General features: G+C 34.0%; 1 protein-coding gene across 9 annotated transcripts in view; it reads left to right on the forward strand.

Annotated features, from left to right (window-relative positions):
• Nucleotides 1-16,979, forward strand: part of ANKS1B (ankyrin repeat and sterile alpha motif domain containing 1B) — an 860,784-nt gene that overhangs the window by 262,801 nt on the left and 581,004 nt on the right. For all 9 annotated transcript variants that reach the window (XR_012510715.1, XM_074375248.1, XM_074375245.1 and 6 more), the window contains exon 10: nt 14,988-15,153. Coding sequence is in view for 8 of the 9 variants with exons in the window: in XM_074375248.1 (XP_074231349.1) it covers nt 14,988-15,153 (166 nt within the window). In the remaining variant the exon portion in view is untranslated. The remainder of the gene's footprint in view (nt 1-14,987; nt 15,154-16,979) is intronic.

The following is a 16,979-nucleotide window of genomic DNA, read 5'->3' on the forward strand; positions in this document are numbered from 1 at the left end:
TAAAGATTTACTATTGTGAGTCTGCTAGTTTTTTCCCTGTGGAACTTGGGAGAGGGAAATGGGAATGGGGCAAGTTAAAATGCCACAATTCTCACCGTTTGTACAAAGGTTCTGCTGATTTTCTGGAATAGATTCTACGTAGATTGTTGTAAGCTTTTGGCTAATTTCCAGTTCTGAAAGAATTGATTTTTGGCATTTTTTATGAATGTTCTTGTTGTTTTATGGAGGAGTGGATTTTTGGAGATCCTTACTTCTTCCAGAAGTGCTTCTTCCCTGGCCTTTAAAAGAGATGAAGAGTAAATCATGTTTAAATTTAGTGTTAAGCTGAACCAATAAGCAGATGAACTCAGATGAGGCAGAGTGCTGGCATGGAGTTAACTGGAAAGTGGTATAGAGTAGAAGAGATTGGTGAGTTAAAGGCTAAGCTAGAATGTTTTGTTTTGAATAAAAGGTATTTGGAAGGTACTTGAGTTCGTAGACCATGAATAATGTGAGGATAATGATGCTTAAAGATTATCTTAATGATTTGGTTTTGCATAGGGCAAAATGAAGCTGGAGGTGAGTTTAGAGGCAGTGCCAATAATCTACATGTGTGATGCTGAGGCCTATCTTAACATGGCAGTTATGGACTCAGAAACGCAAGGGTGAATTGGTCATGGAATTTGGTGATGGACTGGATCTGCGGAGTAAGGGAATAGAGGAGTTTCAAAAGATATAAATGTTGCTGCTCTGCTCTGCAGAGATGATGGTAGAGTAATAATAATTAGGACAATAGAAAGGCAGATATGTGGCAATTTTTTATTGTGACATCTTAAAATTTCCTTTATTTAACTAACAGTCTCTCCTTAAGCTCTTTGCAGACATGTGATCATAAAGATTAAATGAATAAGTGATATATTTTAAAGCCAGGGTTTTATACTATCAAAGGCTAAATATTATCAAAGGCTTCCTAAATCACATTAATTTAGAAAAAGGAGAAGAAAAGGAAAGGTGTTTATTTTTAAGTCTAAAGATATTCCAGAATGTTTTATTATGTTAACTTACTTTTCTAACCAGTGATTCTCTGGTAAAGCAGATGTAAGAATTCTACAGTTTTGTGTTATTGGGGTTTAATTACTGTGTGTAGAAATGATAGGTTCACAGCTTTGAATATGTATTAATAGAATGTGTTTTAATAGTGTATCTTTTGTAAGTGAAAGAATCCTGTGTTCAAGCACTCCTTGTTTCTTACAACACAATGCTTTTTTGTCAGCATGTTGATTCATCGTTAGTTTTCAAATGATTTTTCTCCTTTATTTTTCCAAAGTCTTTGAGGAGAGAAAGCAATAAATGAAAAAGGAGATGATTATCAATGAGACGATTGTTTTAATTCCTATAATTGAGAAATGTCAATTCCTGTGTGGTATCAAAATTAGATTTCTGGACTCTCCTCTAACTTATGACCATTTCTTATGCAGTTGTTCACTTGTGTATGTACTTCTAACAAGGCTAAAACTGGAGATAGCAGTACAAATTTCCATGTTGCCTTTGCACCATAGTCTTCTTTAATATTTTAAATAATTAGATTATTCATCAATGTTTGTGTTCTTCCAGATTCTTCAAAACATTGAATTATAGATTTGTATTATTTACCTTACTTGGAAGCTAAAATAACAAAAATCAATTATGGTATTATCTTACTTGTCTCCATGAGCAGAGAAGTTAGTGATTGCACAGGGGTTTTCTTATAATTAATGTTTCTGTTAAAATAGCACAAGGATGGGAGGAAGGCTTTGGGAGGCCATTTAGCTTGTATTCCTTATTCTCAAGATTTATCTTTTCTTAATGTTTGTCATTTATATTATTTATTCATTCATCCTCTTGTTAATTGGTTAATCCAATCATTTAATATAAGTTTTAAAAATTTGAGAATCTACTCTGTGCCAGAATTGGGCTGTATTGAGTTCTAACAAAGCACTATTTAGAGCACTTGCTCTGTGGGAAGACAGAATTTAGAAGTAGCTAGCAGTAAAAATATCAAGTATGAATATAGTATCTTAAAATCTAGTATGTCATGAGATACTGAATTGTCTGTACAGAATATTACTGTTGTTTTTAGATTCAGAGAAGAAAAATGCCATGTAGGCAGTAGTAATCATGAAATGCTTCAGGAACTAAGTAAAATTGATGATCGATTGTGAAGAAAAGGAGAATTTCTGCAGGCCTAGAGGAGCCCCTGATCCTCAGAAGAGGTGATGACAGCATAAGCAAGACAGAGGCGGGTGTGTGACATTCAGAATGAGGATTACTGAGTACATCATCCTAACAGACATTTCGTTTGGAAGATATCCTTGAGGAGGCATTGGAAACCTTGAAAAGTAGAACAATTATTTTAAAATTTATATTTTCATTCAACAAATATTCATGTGATGATTACTATTGTCCTTTAATAATAATACCTACTTTTTAGCAATGATATGAAGCTGTAGATCTCAAACTGGACCGCTCAATAGAGGTACTGTAAAGGGCTTGCAATTTTATACAGGCACCAAGTTCGACTATAGATTACATAAATAATAGGTCTTACATATCCATTTTTATTGTTTTCAAGTGTGGATAAGTTTTGCTCTGATTAATAAAATAGAAACTTTCTGTTTTTTGCTCATGTATTAACTCCCTCAAAGGAGTTAAATGATTTGTAAATTTGGGAGCAGAAACTGATCATGTGTCACTAATTCTCTTTGTGATCTTCTCACCGGCACAGAGTATGTGCAGTCAAGCTTAGCAGTGAAGAACCTGCTCAGACTTGGGAAACCTGAGGCTAGTCTGTCTAATTCTGGGTATAGTAGTACCTAAGCCACATACGTTAGTGTCTGCTCTGTCACTAACCCAAGCTGACATTTTAATCCATTTGCCAGAAACTTCTGTTTTATTCATGGGATGGCTAATTGCCAAACAAACCTGACTTATTATGCAGACCAAAGCTCGTCTGTTTACATATTGTGTGTGTCTCTTTATTGCTACAACAGCAGCCTTGAGTAGTTGCAAAAAAGATCATATGGCCTGAAAAGCCTAATGTATTTACTCTCTGACAATTTGCAGAAAAGATTTCTCAACCCCTGGACTCCTACCTATAATTTGTGCAGGGAATGAGGAAGTCATTTATTGTACTCCTTAAATTTATAAATTAATTCCAACATTATCATATAGGGATTTGTAAAAAAATTTTTACATTGAAAAACATGTGTTATTATTCAAAATGGTAGAAACCCTTTGTGTAAAAATGGAATAGACTCAGAGATGGGCGATTGGAGACTATTAAAGTAACGTAGGTATGAACCGATGAAGTTTGAACTAATTTGGTGATTATAGAAATAGAAAAGTAATACTGGGTTTAGGAGTTATTATAAAGTGCAAATTTTACAGAACTTGCTGAGTGTTTCTTTATAGTAACAGTAAGCATGATGGAACTGGAGAAAGTAAAATGCTTCCAAGAGTTTGTGCCCAGGTGACTGGGTGAATGTCCTGGGAGCAATATGTAGTGTATTTTACTCTGTCTGCCTTGTCTTTTGCCCTTTAAGTCACACATTCACTAACATCAGGAATAAAGACCCCAAGCCGAGTTTCAGCAGTCACCCAGGGCTCCTCGCTATTACCAGACCTACCAACACTAAACAAATGTCTGTTTAACTTCAACAGCAATCCAGCAGTTTCTTCTTATAAACTTGGTGATGTCCTTTGTCTTCTCAATACTTAAGTTAAATCTCAGTTATTTTTCTAACAGCTTTAACAGGTTTATCTCCTGGCTCCCTATACCTAGTTGTGAATCCTATTTCTTTATTTATGTTTGAATATTCAATTTTTCAGTTTATTTATTAGTTCAGTGTTTGTTTATTTTTCTAATAATTTGTTTTCTGCCTCTTTCCAAAAAAGAATATGAGGCTTGGACTCCTCATATTGCAAAGAAATCCTTTCATATAAATAATCTTGGTTTCTTTCTTTGTGTTTTTTTTTTTTTTTTTTGCTTTTCTTCTCTTTTTTTGGCTATAATTAATACTTCCTAGACTATGCATTCCTTAGTCTCTTAGCCTCATAATGTTTCATAAGATGTAGTTTTTCTCTTTGTCACCTTGTTATTGGTGAACTATGTTCTATTTCTTTTCACTCCTTATGTAGATTATCTAGATCTTTTTATGAAGATTTGTACTGAGCTGATCCCTATTTAGTTTGCTTGGCATTTGACATATTTTTAGTTGCATTTGTGTAATTTATTAAGAAGATTATTCTTGGGATTCCAACCATGTTCAATTTCACCTGGGATATGCAAATTTCTACACAATACTACCAGAAATAAATATCAAAGTTCTTATATATTTGAAATGGTATCATCATCTTCCTTAGGTGGTATTTAGACTTATGGACTTTTTTTTTCTCTGAAAATAACAAGTATATATAGTTTTTAAAAAGATCAAGCAAAACAAAAGAGAATATGGTCACATTCTCCAATGTTAACCACCAAGAGTTTCTAATCATTCCTTCTAGAAATATTCCATGCGTATAAAATATGTGTGCATACTTTCTTTTTATACAGACATGAATGTACATTATATATTATTTTTCCCTTTTTATTTGTTTTAGCTCAATGTATCAGTACCTACACATTCATTTCATTTTTTGAATGACTAAATAGTAATGATGGCTACATTTTTTCAGCATTTAGGCACTTTGGCATGACACTAAGTACTTTACAAAATTCATTTCATTTCAAAAGTATTTCATTAATTTTATTATTTATTCACAACCAACAACAACCCTTTGAGGTAGATCCTGTTAATACTCTAAAACTGCAGATGAGGACACTGAGAATTTGCTAAGGCAACTTTGCTAAAAATGGCAGAGCTAGGATGATAACTCCATACTCTTTCATTACTGTTCCAGTGTTTTTCAAGTCTATTTTATCAACCATTTGCATTAATTTTACCTGGGAAACTTGTAAAACATAAATCTCCAGGCTCACTGTCAGAGATTCTGATTTAGTAAAAATTTGGGGGAAAATAAGTCTGAGTTATTAAAAAATGATCCAAAGTAGACTTTATGTAGTCTAAAAGTCTGTGGACCTCTGCATTATATATACTACAGTGTCTCCTTATATGAATATTTATTAAACAGTATTTTAATAATGAACCAAAAAATTATTTCCAGTCCTCTTAATCTATAAACAATGCTTTAGTACACATCTTTACATATACATTTTTATTTGTATTTGTGAGTTTAATTGTAGAAAAGATTTCTAGAAGTAGATTCCTGAGTAAAAGAGTATGTGCACTTAAGATTTTTGAAACACTTTTGGGAATTTTATTAAAACAGAGATAATCCTCTTTACCTTGCTAGTCACTAGTAATTATTATTTTCCAAGAGTAAAGATTTTAGAACACTAAAAGAGATTAGTCAATAGTTTTCTGAAATCAGTTCTTTTTTTAAAAAAATCCTGTATTAGTTTACTGGGGCTGCTGTAACAAAGTACCACAGACTGCATGGCTTAAACAACAGCAATTTGTTTTCTCACAGTTCTGGAGTGTAGAAATCGAAAATCAAGGTGTCAGTAGGGCTGGCTGCTTCTAAGAATAATCGGTTCTATGCCTTTCCCCTAGCTTCTGGTGGTTTTGTTGGCAACCTTTGGCATTCCCTGGCTTGTGACAGCATAACTGAAGTTTTCACATGGTGTTCTCCCTGAGTATGTGTCTGTCTCCAAATTTCCTTTCTATGGGGCTTACCCTAAATGACTTCTTCTTGATTTTACCAATTACATCTGCAATGCCCATATTTCCACATAAAATCACATTCTAGGGGTCAGGACTTCGATATAAATTTTGGGGAGACACAAATCAACTATAACATACCTAAAGTAACATTCTTGGTACCAACACTGGTTTGTCAGCACTTTGCTGCTGAGATTTACACTGTGGTTTCAAATATATAATTGGCACCTAAACTTTGAAGTGGCTGATCAAGAGAGACTTAATTAAGAATCAAGCTTTGTGGACATTGATTGGTAACACTTACCAGAAGGGACAATATCTTGATAACACTTACAACTCAGATGATTGTTATTGGTAAAATGTGATTATAAATGTTCTCATTCATGATATGAGTCATGCTTTTGTCACATACTCCCCACCTTCATTTCATTATTTAACAGAAGCATTAAATGTGGCATGTATAAAATAATTGTTTAGACAGCAAGATTGATAATTATGCAATACATATAAATGATGCCTTTGCAGTACCATGCTCTATGAATAATAATGGCAGTTTATCAATCTCATCTGTTCCAAGTGAAAGAAAAATTTTAACATGGCAGAAGTCCAAGAGTTGATGCTTTCTAAAGGTCTACTCTAACAATTGACAAATTAGCCTGAAAGAGATTTACATCAATTCACACTTCAACTAGTGGTATACAGAATACCCGTCTTTCCAAATCCTTCCTAACACTATGTACATTCTACAGCAATTTGATCAGGAATGGTATAGCATGTATTACTTTAATTACATATATGTAATTATAAATGAGATCAAGTATTTTTTCATATTAGAAATTTCTAGCTATTTATCATGAACTACTCCTATCCTTTGCTCACTTTTTCCCTTCAGTTGATGATCTCTGTTATTGCAATTTGTAACTCTCTTTATGTAATAAAGATGTTAGCCCTTTGTCTCATGTGTCAAAGAATTTCCCCAAATCTGTCATGTTTCTTTATTTTTTGATGTTTTAATGGCTTTACAGAAGTTTCATGTTTGTATGTACACAAATTCATCAATCTCTTTATCTACAGCTCTGGTTATGTGTCTGGTTATAGCTCTTGGTCAAAGTTCATTCGTATTTCAAGATTATTTTAAAATTATTTTAAATATTTATCTGAAATTTATTTTGGTTTAAGGAATGAAGTAGTAATACAGTTTTATTATGTCTTTCCAAGTGACTAGTCAGTTCTCTCATTGGCAATTATTATATAATCAACTGTTTTTCTGCTGATTTGAAATATCACCTTCATTATATAATAAATTTCCACAAGCATTGGAGCTTTTTCAAAAATTCTCTCTTCTAATTTATTGTCTTCCAATTATTATACCAGAGCCATTTATGATTTATTTAAACATCTGATAGATGCTGATCTCTACCCGCTCCATTACTTTTCTCTTTTCAAATTGATACCTAGCTATTGTCAGACATTTATTTTTTCAAGTGCACTTTAGGATTACTTGTCAAGATCCAAGATGGAGTGGGAGGGAAACTACTGCAATACGACTGCATTAAATTTAAAACTAAGTGAAAGTGAAAGAATCACTATCTTTAAAATATTGAGTCATATCAAAATATAACAAGGTGTAGTTTTCCTTTGGAGTCCAATTTTAATGTTCTTCTCTCAGCTCTTAATAATTTGTGTTGCCTTCTTCTCGTGTTATTATATTAGTTTCCTATTGCTGCATTAACCAATTACCACAAACTCGGTGGCTTAAAAAGACCATAACTTTATTAATTATTGATTCTGGAAGTCCAAAATGTGTCCCACTGGGCTAAATTCAAGGTGCTGGTAGGGCTGCATTCTTTTCTGGAGACTCTAGGGAAGAATCTATTTTCTTGCCTTTTCTAGCTTCTATGATCTGCATTCATTCTTTGACTCATGCCTATATTATACCTTTGAAGCCAACAATGGCCTGTCAAGTCTCTCACATTACATCAGTCCAATACTGAATCTCCTTCTCTCTTTCACTTTTAATGACCGTTGTGATTACAGTGGACCACCTGGATAATCCAGGATGATCTCCCCATCTCAAGATCCTTAATCCCATCTAAAAGCCCCTTTTACCATGTGGTATAATATATTCACAGGTTTTGGAGATTAGGACATGAATATCTTTAAGAGAATATTATTCCGCCTACCACTGTCATCAATGGTCCTTTCCCTGTCTTATTGTCGCTCATTCTTCCCTTCATTCAAAGTCTCTCATTTCCTTATTTTTCTTATTATTCCATATTCATGTTGCAGTCTTCCTATTTGGATGTCACTGTAAGTCTTTAGGACATACTTTTCTTGATATTGCAGAACACGTCAGAACAGTAAAACAACTTACAAAAGCTTTCATGTACTTTGAGTCATTTGGAATTGTGAGTCATCTCTATCTTCGAAAGAGCCATAAACACATACTCCCTTGCATTTGTTTTACTTTCCCCATTATCAGAAAGAGTTGAGGAAGCAGTGGAAGTATGCAGGTAGCTTGTATCGTAGTACTAACACAATACTATTCCTGTTGTTTATTATTCCTGTTCCTGTTATTTACCTGACATCTTCAAACTCATCTAAATCAAGCCACCGTATTCTGTTCTCAGGAGATGCCTTATAGGCTTGAAGATTTCCAGTGGCAGAGAACCTGCTGCTTGCTAAACAGCCTATTTCTTACTGGGAAGCTCTAATAGTTAGAAAGCTTGTCTTGGGCTGAAATCTGTCTCCTTGTTACAATCTCCCTGTCTGCTCTATTTCTAACAATTCTAGTCACTCTTCTGTTTTTCAAATATTTGTGATACGTGTTTTCCTGCAACTTTTCTTCTTCAGTCCCTCCCCACATGGCATGAGTTTGATACGCAGTGCTTTCCTTACCCATGTCCAGAGAAAACAGTCCATTTGGTCTTTACACCTCCTCAAATGTAGACCCCAGTACCAAGCTGAGTGTACCAAGTGTGGTCTTGCTACAGTGCTGGTTGAGCTGCTTCAATTTCCCCTGTGTGGTTAAGAATAGAGCTGTGTTAAGAGGCAAGTCACAGATGTCAAAGTAAACTAGAAAACCTCTAAGTCACCTTACTTCTGATTTTAAAAACCACATCATTGGTGCTTTTGAGAAATGACAATGCCCAGGTCCCTGATTGTTGCTAAAGTTTTTCATGAATCAGAAGGCCAAGTATCCTTCAGCCTTTCTGATGAATAAAATCTTGCACCAACTTACAAAGGATGGTCAACATCATAAAGTTAGCCTATCTCTTATGAAACTCCTAAACCAGATCATTCCCAATTTTAATTAGCACAGAGGGAGGGAGGGCTGTCACATTCTCTGATCTAAATATCATTCTTGTATTAAATCAGCCAGTGCCACATTATGTCTTTCTTTAACTGGTGTATTACACTCTGACTCATACTGTCAGCTGTAACTTCTGATTCTTTTTTCTTGGTATTGCTAATCTACATACTCCCAAGCTGAATCTTTATCACTAATTTCTGTACTGAACCATAGGACCTCATATTTAGTCGCTAATAAACTTTGACTTGTTAGACTGAGCCCCCCACCAATGATTTTAAACTTTTATAGGAACACAGTGCAAACAGCAAGTGAAAGCATATTATGTATACTTTTATTGTTTATTTTTTTCTTGGGGAGGGTACACAATATTAGTTTATACAGTGCTCTTAGTATGTATCTTTTTGAAGCACTATTTGGTCTACACATTGTACAAGTAACTGTAACAGGTAGAATAAATCTGACTAAGTAAGCCTAAGCATCAAAGCTGGATATTCTCTCAGGAGCTGTGAAGTTAGGCAGTACAGAGCCTTAGCGATCTGTTCAGGATTTCAGAACAAGCCATTAATCAGAAGAGAGCTTGCAAAGATCAAGGCAGAGAGCACAGTCTTAGGCGTGCTACCATTATAAAACTTCAAGCACAGAAATAAGTCTGGGATTCAGGAGCTAGGCATTAGAATAAATATAGAGGCCAAATATCAAGAAAAAAGTAAAAACTGCTAACCAAATTGGAGCCAAATTTTGCTAGACTAGTACAATGGAGTCTTGAAAAGTGAGCCACAAATTGTTGGCTCTCAATTATTTTAGTCCCTCTGGTCCATTACCACAATTTACCATCGAGAGTATTTTGGCAATTAACCTGTATATCAAAATCCAGATTTCCTACTGTAAGGAAGAGGGCTTACAAAGACTAAGAAGTTGGCAGGGCTGGAGACTACCTAATAATGTGCAGAGTTTCCTGTTTCTCTTAGTTGTGACAATAAAGATCTGTCATAGTCCTTTTTGTCTGTGATACAATAATATGAACATTAAATTTGCTGAAATAAGATCTAGGTGGGATCCCTGAAACTTCCTTTAATCAGATGTTTAATATTGGACACCTAATAATTCCAAGCCTTAGGGTCTGGATAGAAATAATAGTAACATTGGTAGAATTGTTACGAGAACTAAATAAGAATCTTGTGGCTAAATGAAATACTATTTACTTTGCAGACTATAAAACACTTCGTAAGTGTAAGTTGCTGTTCATACAGTGATTTGAATATGTGATAGTTTTTGAATAACATTTTTTGAGATCTCATTCATTCAACAAATGTTCATTAAGTGCATATTATGTGAAGAAGATGGTTGTGGTCCTTGCCTCTATGATTCTTTAATTCTAGTCAAGGAAGCAGACCTTAAAACACTAACTGAAATGTTAACTATTTTACATATTTTTTTAGCATATACTCTTAGAGTCCTGCTATGAACATGGCACTTTGCTAGGTGCTAGACAAGCATGTCTTTAGTTATTAACCCCATTTATCTTATAGATTAATGGGATTATTTTCAACCTTTAGTTTATTCTTCCAGATCTTGTTATTTTAATGAATTTACTATCTGGATTATTAATGCATTTAATGACATCATTCAGCGTGGAATTTCGGGAATATTATGAAAGACCAAGTTAAATGCTTAAAAAGAATCAGCATGTACTATGACTAGAACATTTTCTGATTCTCTTATCAAATAAAGTTATGATGAAAGAAAATGAATTTATTTTAACTGACTTAGTAACTTTATGTTAGTGTTTGAAAGTGAGTTAATTGGGAGAGAAGCAGGGCTAGAGGCAAGGAGGCTGGTTTGCAAGTTGTTCTAGCAGTTCAGATGACAGGTGTTGGTGACCTGGACTAGGGCAGTAGCAGGGGTGGAGAGAAATGAGTGTGTTTTAGATAGATAATTCAGTGTTGAACATGGGACTTGGGGAATGACTGAGCATGATGTTGAGGAAGAGTGGGAATGAAGATAGTCCCCAGGCTGTTTGAGTGGCTGGTGTATGGAAGTTTGTTCACAGTCAGGAAACAAAGAAAAGGGGAAATTGACAAAATGTTTAAAGATTTTTTTTTTTGAAAAATAAACATGAGGATAATCATGAATGCTTTGATAAGGATGAATATGAGGAGAGACATATGCTACAGATAGAAAAATTAATTTTAAGGCTTCGAAAATCAAAACAGAACGATTCTGGTACTAGAATAGACTGACATATGGAACCAATTAGAAAGTCTAGAAACAAATTCAGTTATATGTAAGCATATGGCATATACCTATTGTCACAGGAATTCTATTTCAAAAGAACTGGTTGAACGTGTAAGCAAAGATATATGCACAAGAGTGTTCCCTTAAAAGAAAAACATTAAAATTTCAATACGATAAGATCGGCTAAATAAATTATGACCAAGTGTATATCAGAACTTAAATTTATCATATAGACATATATCTGTCCTTGAAACTTGTTCAGAATACATTATTAAAGGTAAATATCAAATTGGGAAACATTATATATAATACCTTTATATATTTATATATAATATCTTCACATAAGATTTACAGAAAATCCCTTGAACCTTTACCCTACTTTGGGTGGGAAAACACAATGCCCTCCTCAAGATGTCTATAGAATCTACAAGGCATCCAATCTCAGTTCTCATGATTACCTTTTGTTGCAAATTCCTTATGTAGAACTCTTGCTTTCATTCATTTTTCCCATCTTATGTCTGTTCTTGATTCTCTGCCCCATGACTACTGGAATAGGTAATGTACCCTGATTACATGTACCAAGGTACGTTGTACAGGAATATTCATAGCAACATTGTCCTTAATAAAAAAAATCTGGGAAATGTCTTAAAGTCCATTGTCAGGAGAATGTGTAAATGAATTTGTATACCTGTATGGTGGACTCCTGTGTCACACTGAAAATAAATGAAACTCAGAAATACAATATTGATTGAAAAAAGTCACACAAGGACAAGAGCATTTTATATTATATATATTAAGTTCAAAAGCATACAGTATGAGACAGTTTATTTTTTTTATTGATACTTACATATGTAGTTAAATTTTAACAACAATCCAGGGGATTATAAACACAAAGTTCAGAAAAAGATTTAGCCATGGCTGGGGAGGGAGAGGCTGGGAATGCAAAGGGGAACGTGGGATGGGAGGGGTGAATTTCAGTGGTAATGTTTTATCTCTTAAACATGAACATTCGTGTATTTATTTTATTATTTTGTAATTTCATATGTACTCTTTTGAGGGATACTTGTCAGGTACTTTGTTGAATGTCCCACTTTTTTGGCAATATGAAATATTTGGGTACAAAAGTATAGTTTTACGATCTTTGTTGTACTATCCCCTTCTCTTGGGCCTTTCACTTTCCATAGGAAGCCATGTGTGTACTACCGACTTCTGCACCAGTGAGAAATGATGGCACTCCCTTAGGAAGCAGAAGAGGGTATACTTCATTATTGTTTAAAATAGTTTGTCTTTCCTTTGCACACACCCACATGTCCACATACACGTTTACAGAGGGAAGCCATCTGGGAGAATATACACCAAAATGTTACTATTAGTTATCTGAGCATGCTGGGTTTTCATGTGACGTTTTCTCTGTATATTTTCTAATATTTCTCTAATAATTGTATACACTTAATCTACTAACTCATCCTGTGTGGTTAAATTTCAAAGCCTTTAAAATCCTCATAATTCTTTATAAACACAGTAAAAGTCCAACTTAACGAAATCCGTGAAGAATAGGTTGTTCTGATTAATTTAATTTTAGGATGCACCAGGGTTTAAGCTGGAGACTCTTTTTTCATAGACTCATTACAATCTTACTGTAATCTCACTTTTTCATTTTTGACATGCAAGACAGTAAACGATAATGGAAAACAGAAAAGTAGGGTACTTTACAAATTAAAAAGGCATTATCCTTTTCCTAACTGGTGTTTAGATTTGTTTGAAAGGATATTAGAAACTGACTATTTAGTTGATCAGTAAATATTTATTGAGCACCCATTATGTGGCAGGAGTTGTATTAGATTCTGAGGATGGAGGGGTGAACAAGACAAATCCCAGCCTTCATGGAGTTTACAGTCATCTGGTGTATTCATTGAACAGTGTGTTTTATACATAATTTTATTAATAGATCGTTCTGTGTAAACATTTCCAGTTATGAGAAATTCCTTCTGTTGCTTTCTAGTGCTATTTTTTTTAGCTAATTGTTACATTAGAGCATTTTTATTTTAGAAGATAAGCAATATTGTTAATTCACAGAAAATTATTTTTTGTGTTGACCCAAATTTACCCTCCTTGACTTATAAACATTGGTCTTTGTTCTGCCTTTATGAACTTTAGAATAAATCTACCACAGCAACCTCTCCCCTTCCCTGCTTTGTGGGATAGCTCTTGAGGGATAGCCTTTCAAATATGTCGAGAAAACTATTATGCTGCTGTTAGAATTTTCCGGGTTAGAACACTGCAGTTCCTTTCATCATTTCTTCTGTGACATGGTTTTTAAATCATATACCATCCTGATTGCTTTCCTCTGGATGCTTTCAACTTTCTCACCGTTTGTTGTTAAAAATAAATTACTCCCAATTTCCTGCTTTCAATAGAGTAGAGTGAATATAATTGACTCTTTGATGTGTGAGGGTCTGGTGTGGTCTGAAAGCAATTACACTGACCTTGAATACTTATTCTACTGTACTGTAAATATCATTATAGAGAAAAATAGGAGCTTTACCAATTTAGCTTTACTAAATCTTTACCAACCCTTGGATATATCTTGGAAAATTTTTAAGAAGTGATTTCTTTTTCTTTTGATAGTGAAGTATACTTTATAAAGGTAAAAAATATCAAAAGCCAAACATGATTCATTGTGAAATTCATCATGCAGATAATCTGTTTTTCTTTTTGAGTATACTGTGAACTCTCTGAGGGCAAGGCTTATATCTTATTAGTTTTTTTTTTTTTAATCTCTAGCAGTTAGCACAGTCCTAAATGTCTATGATAGAAGCCTAATAAATATTTGTTGACTGTTACACCTTGTACAAGAAATTAAGACCTTATAAAATGAAGTAAATTCCAATTTTTAGAATATATTGAAGAATCTATAATACAGAATTAGACCTTAATTTTATCCTAACCTGAAAAGAGTAACCTTAGTATATTGGTTAACAGTATTCACAAAGATAGTGTTGGGTGGGAACATATTTACCTCTAAATGATTGGAAACCCAATTAGCAATTACTCAAACAATAAGAACTTTAATATTTGCTTATGAAGCCTGCAAAAACTGGTCCTGGGGCTATTTGAGCAGCTCAATGACATAAAGGTCCTAGGTTCTTTATCCTTCTGTTGCCATTCTTGGCCTGTTACCTTTTTGATTCTAGGCTTACTGCCTAGCCACAGACATCAAAACTGCATCCAGAGAGAGGAAGCTGAGGATGGCCAAGGCTCTGAAAAAGCCTCTTTGCATTTATTTTCTCTGAGGAGAAAAAATTTTCCTGAAGACTTCCAGCAAACTTCCTCTTATATCTAACTGGCCAAATACTGAGTTATATGGCTATCTCTAGGAAGCAGGCAAAGGAGTAGAGTCTTAGAAATAGTAGTTGATTAGTTAAACAACAGCCTATGCCACATATAGTAGAAAGTACACATATATTACATAAAGAGATCAAGAATTTTACTAGTACAGTGATAAATTCAAGAGAACCAAATTATAAGTACCCTTCTAAAAAGATCACTGATATTATTGGGGTTACATGATTGCATAACTTTTTCAAACAAATAAATCACCACCTCTTGATCACTTTTGAAAGAACTGATGAACCTTATTACCTTTTAAACAGGCTGTATCTTTATCACAAAGCTATTTTTATTTTTCTCCTTCCTTTCAGGAGTCCTATCCAAAGAAGAGGAATTACACTATGGAAATTGTACCATCTGCTTCACTGGATACATTTCCTTCAGAAAATGAGAACTTTCTATGTGATCTCATGGACACAGCAGTTACAAAGAAACCTTGCTCCTTAGAAATTGCAAGGGCCCCTTCTCCAAGAACTGGTAATGTTTCTTACTAACATTTAGACCAATTCAATTTGCATGCTTGTATATGTGAAGATGTATCATTAATATTTTGGTTTCCCACAATATTTTAAAAATGGAAGTGCCCCAATGTAGTCACAATGGTTTCATCTCATCTCTTCTCTTCTCTTCTCTTCTCTTCTCTTCTCTTCTCTTCTCTTCTCTTCTCTTCTCTTCACTTCCTTTCTTTTCTTTTTTCTTTTCTTTTCTTTTTTTTGCATTTTGGAGTTCAGGTAAGTCAGAGGGTTTTTTAAATATATATATAAACATTTTTTTAATTGAGTTATAGTAATTTTACAATGTTGTGTCAAATTCCAGTGTAGAGCACAATTTTTCAGTTATACATGAAAATACATACATTCATTGTCACATTCTCTTTCGCTGTGAGCCACCACAAGATCCTGTATATATTTCTCTGTGATGTGAAATCTCTTAACTTCTTGGCAAGAGCCTTCATGGAAGTTGCACTTGCTGTGGTGAAGACACTCTGAAAAGGTGTGTGTGTGTCTGAAATCTCTTAATAGTAAAACACCTTCTAGGTCAGATACAAAGCTTTGGGTCTTTTAGAGCTTCATAGTAGATTTGGTAGCAAGGGTCCTTTAATATACTTCTCTGTATCGTTTCTGTTTTCAGGTTATCAAAGCATACTCAGCTACTTCGTGTATTTTATCTCTTTTATGATATTTTTCAGAACCTTTATTTTATTTACTTGCATTATAAGCTAATGAACAAGGCAAACAAATCTTATGCCTATTTTACTGATCAGGAAATTGGAGCTAAGTGTCTCATTTAATACATTGGGTGGGGGTCCTTTACTTGAACATGAGTTTTTGGCTACCATCATATTTGCTTTCTGTTACTTCGCTGCTGCCTCTAAGAAACAATGCAGAGTAGTCACAGGAAAGCTAATGAGGGAGGATATCTTCAGGTGGGTCAGCATATTCAAAGCTGCAAAGAAATTGTAGGAGAAGTTCTAGGGAGATGCTTTTTTGTTGTTGTTAATCCAGTTGCTGCTTATCTTTGAAAAATAAGTTTAAGGAGTGATATGATAAAACCAGATTTCTAGAAATTAATGATAAAACTGGAAAATGCAAAATAAAGAAATGAAAGTGGAGAATACAGATTATTCTTACTAGAGGATTAGAAGAAGAGATGTGATGGTAACATAAGAAAGTAGTACAAGGGAGAAATGGCTAGTTTATTTTAAGATAAGTAAGACTTGGTCAAGTTTAGAAGTTAGAGGAATTTGGTGGTGGAGAGCAAGGGATTGAAGACAAAGAGTAAAAAAATTGAATGGGTAGAAATTAAGACTAAGCCAATCTAAGAAAACACAGATATTGCTTCTATCAGAGAGAAGAGGAAAATAGAGCATTGTGAATACTAAGAAAATCTGAAATACATATTTTCAGGTGGGTTCATTTTCTGAGTAATACAAAAAATTATTGGCTGAAAAGAAGAGCTAGATGTTGAGAAGGGTTAAAGTAAAATTCAGAAATGCCATTTTAAATAATAGGCTGTGGAATTTTATAGAAGTTAACAAGTATTGAGAAGCATTGAGGCTGTGGTGTTTTATGAACCATAAGCACGCAGAAGGAAGATTTTAGGATGAGGTGAGAGCATAATCATGGGAATAGTTTATTGAGCATTTACTATATACTAGATACTGTTCTAAGTGCTTTATGTACATTATTTCATATAATGCTGTAAGGTAATAATATCATTATTCTCACTTTACAGATGAGAAAAGTGAGGCATTGAAATATTTGGTAACCTCCCAAGGTCACATATTAACAAGGGATGGTTGT

Source organism: Camelus bactrianus, chromosome 12 (assembly GCF_048773025.1).
Source record: "Camelus bactrianus isolate YW-2024 breed Bactrian camel chromosome 12, ASM4877302v1, whole genome shotgun sequence".
In the NCBI taxonomy this organism is placed as follows: Eukaryota; Metazoa; Chordata; class Mammalia; order Artiodactyla; family Camelidae; genus Camelus; species Camelus bactrianus.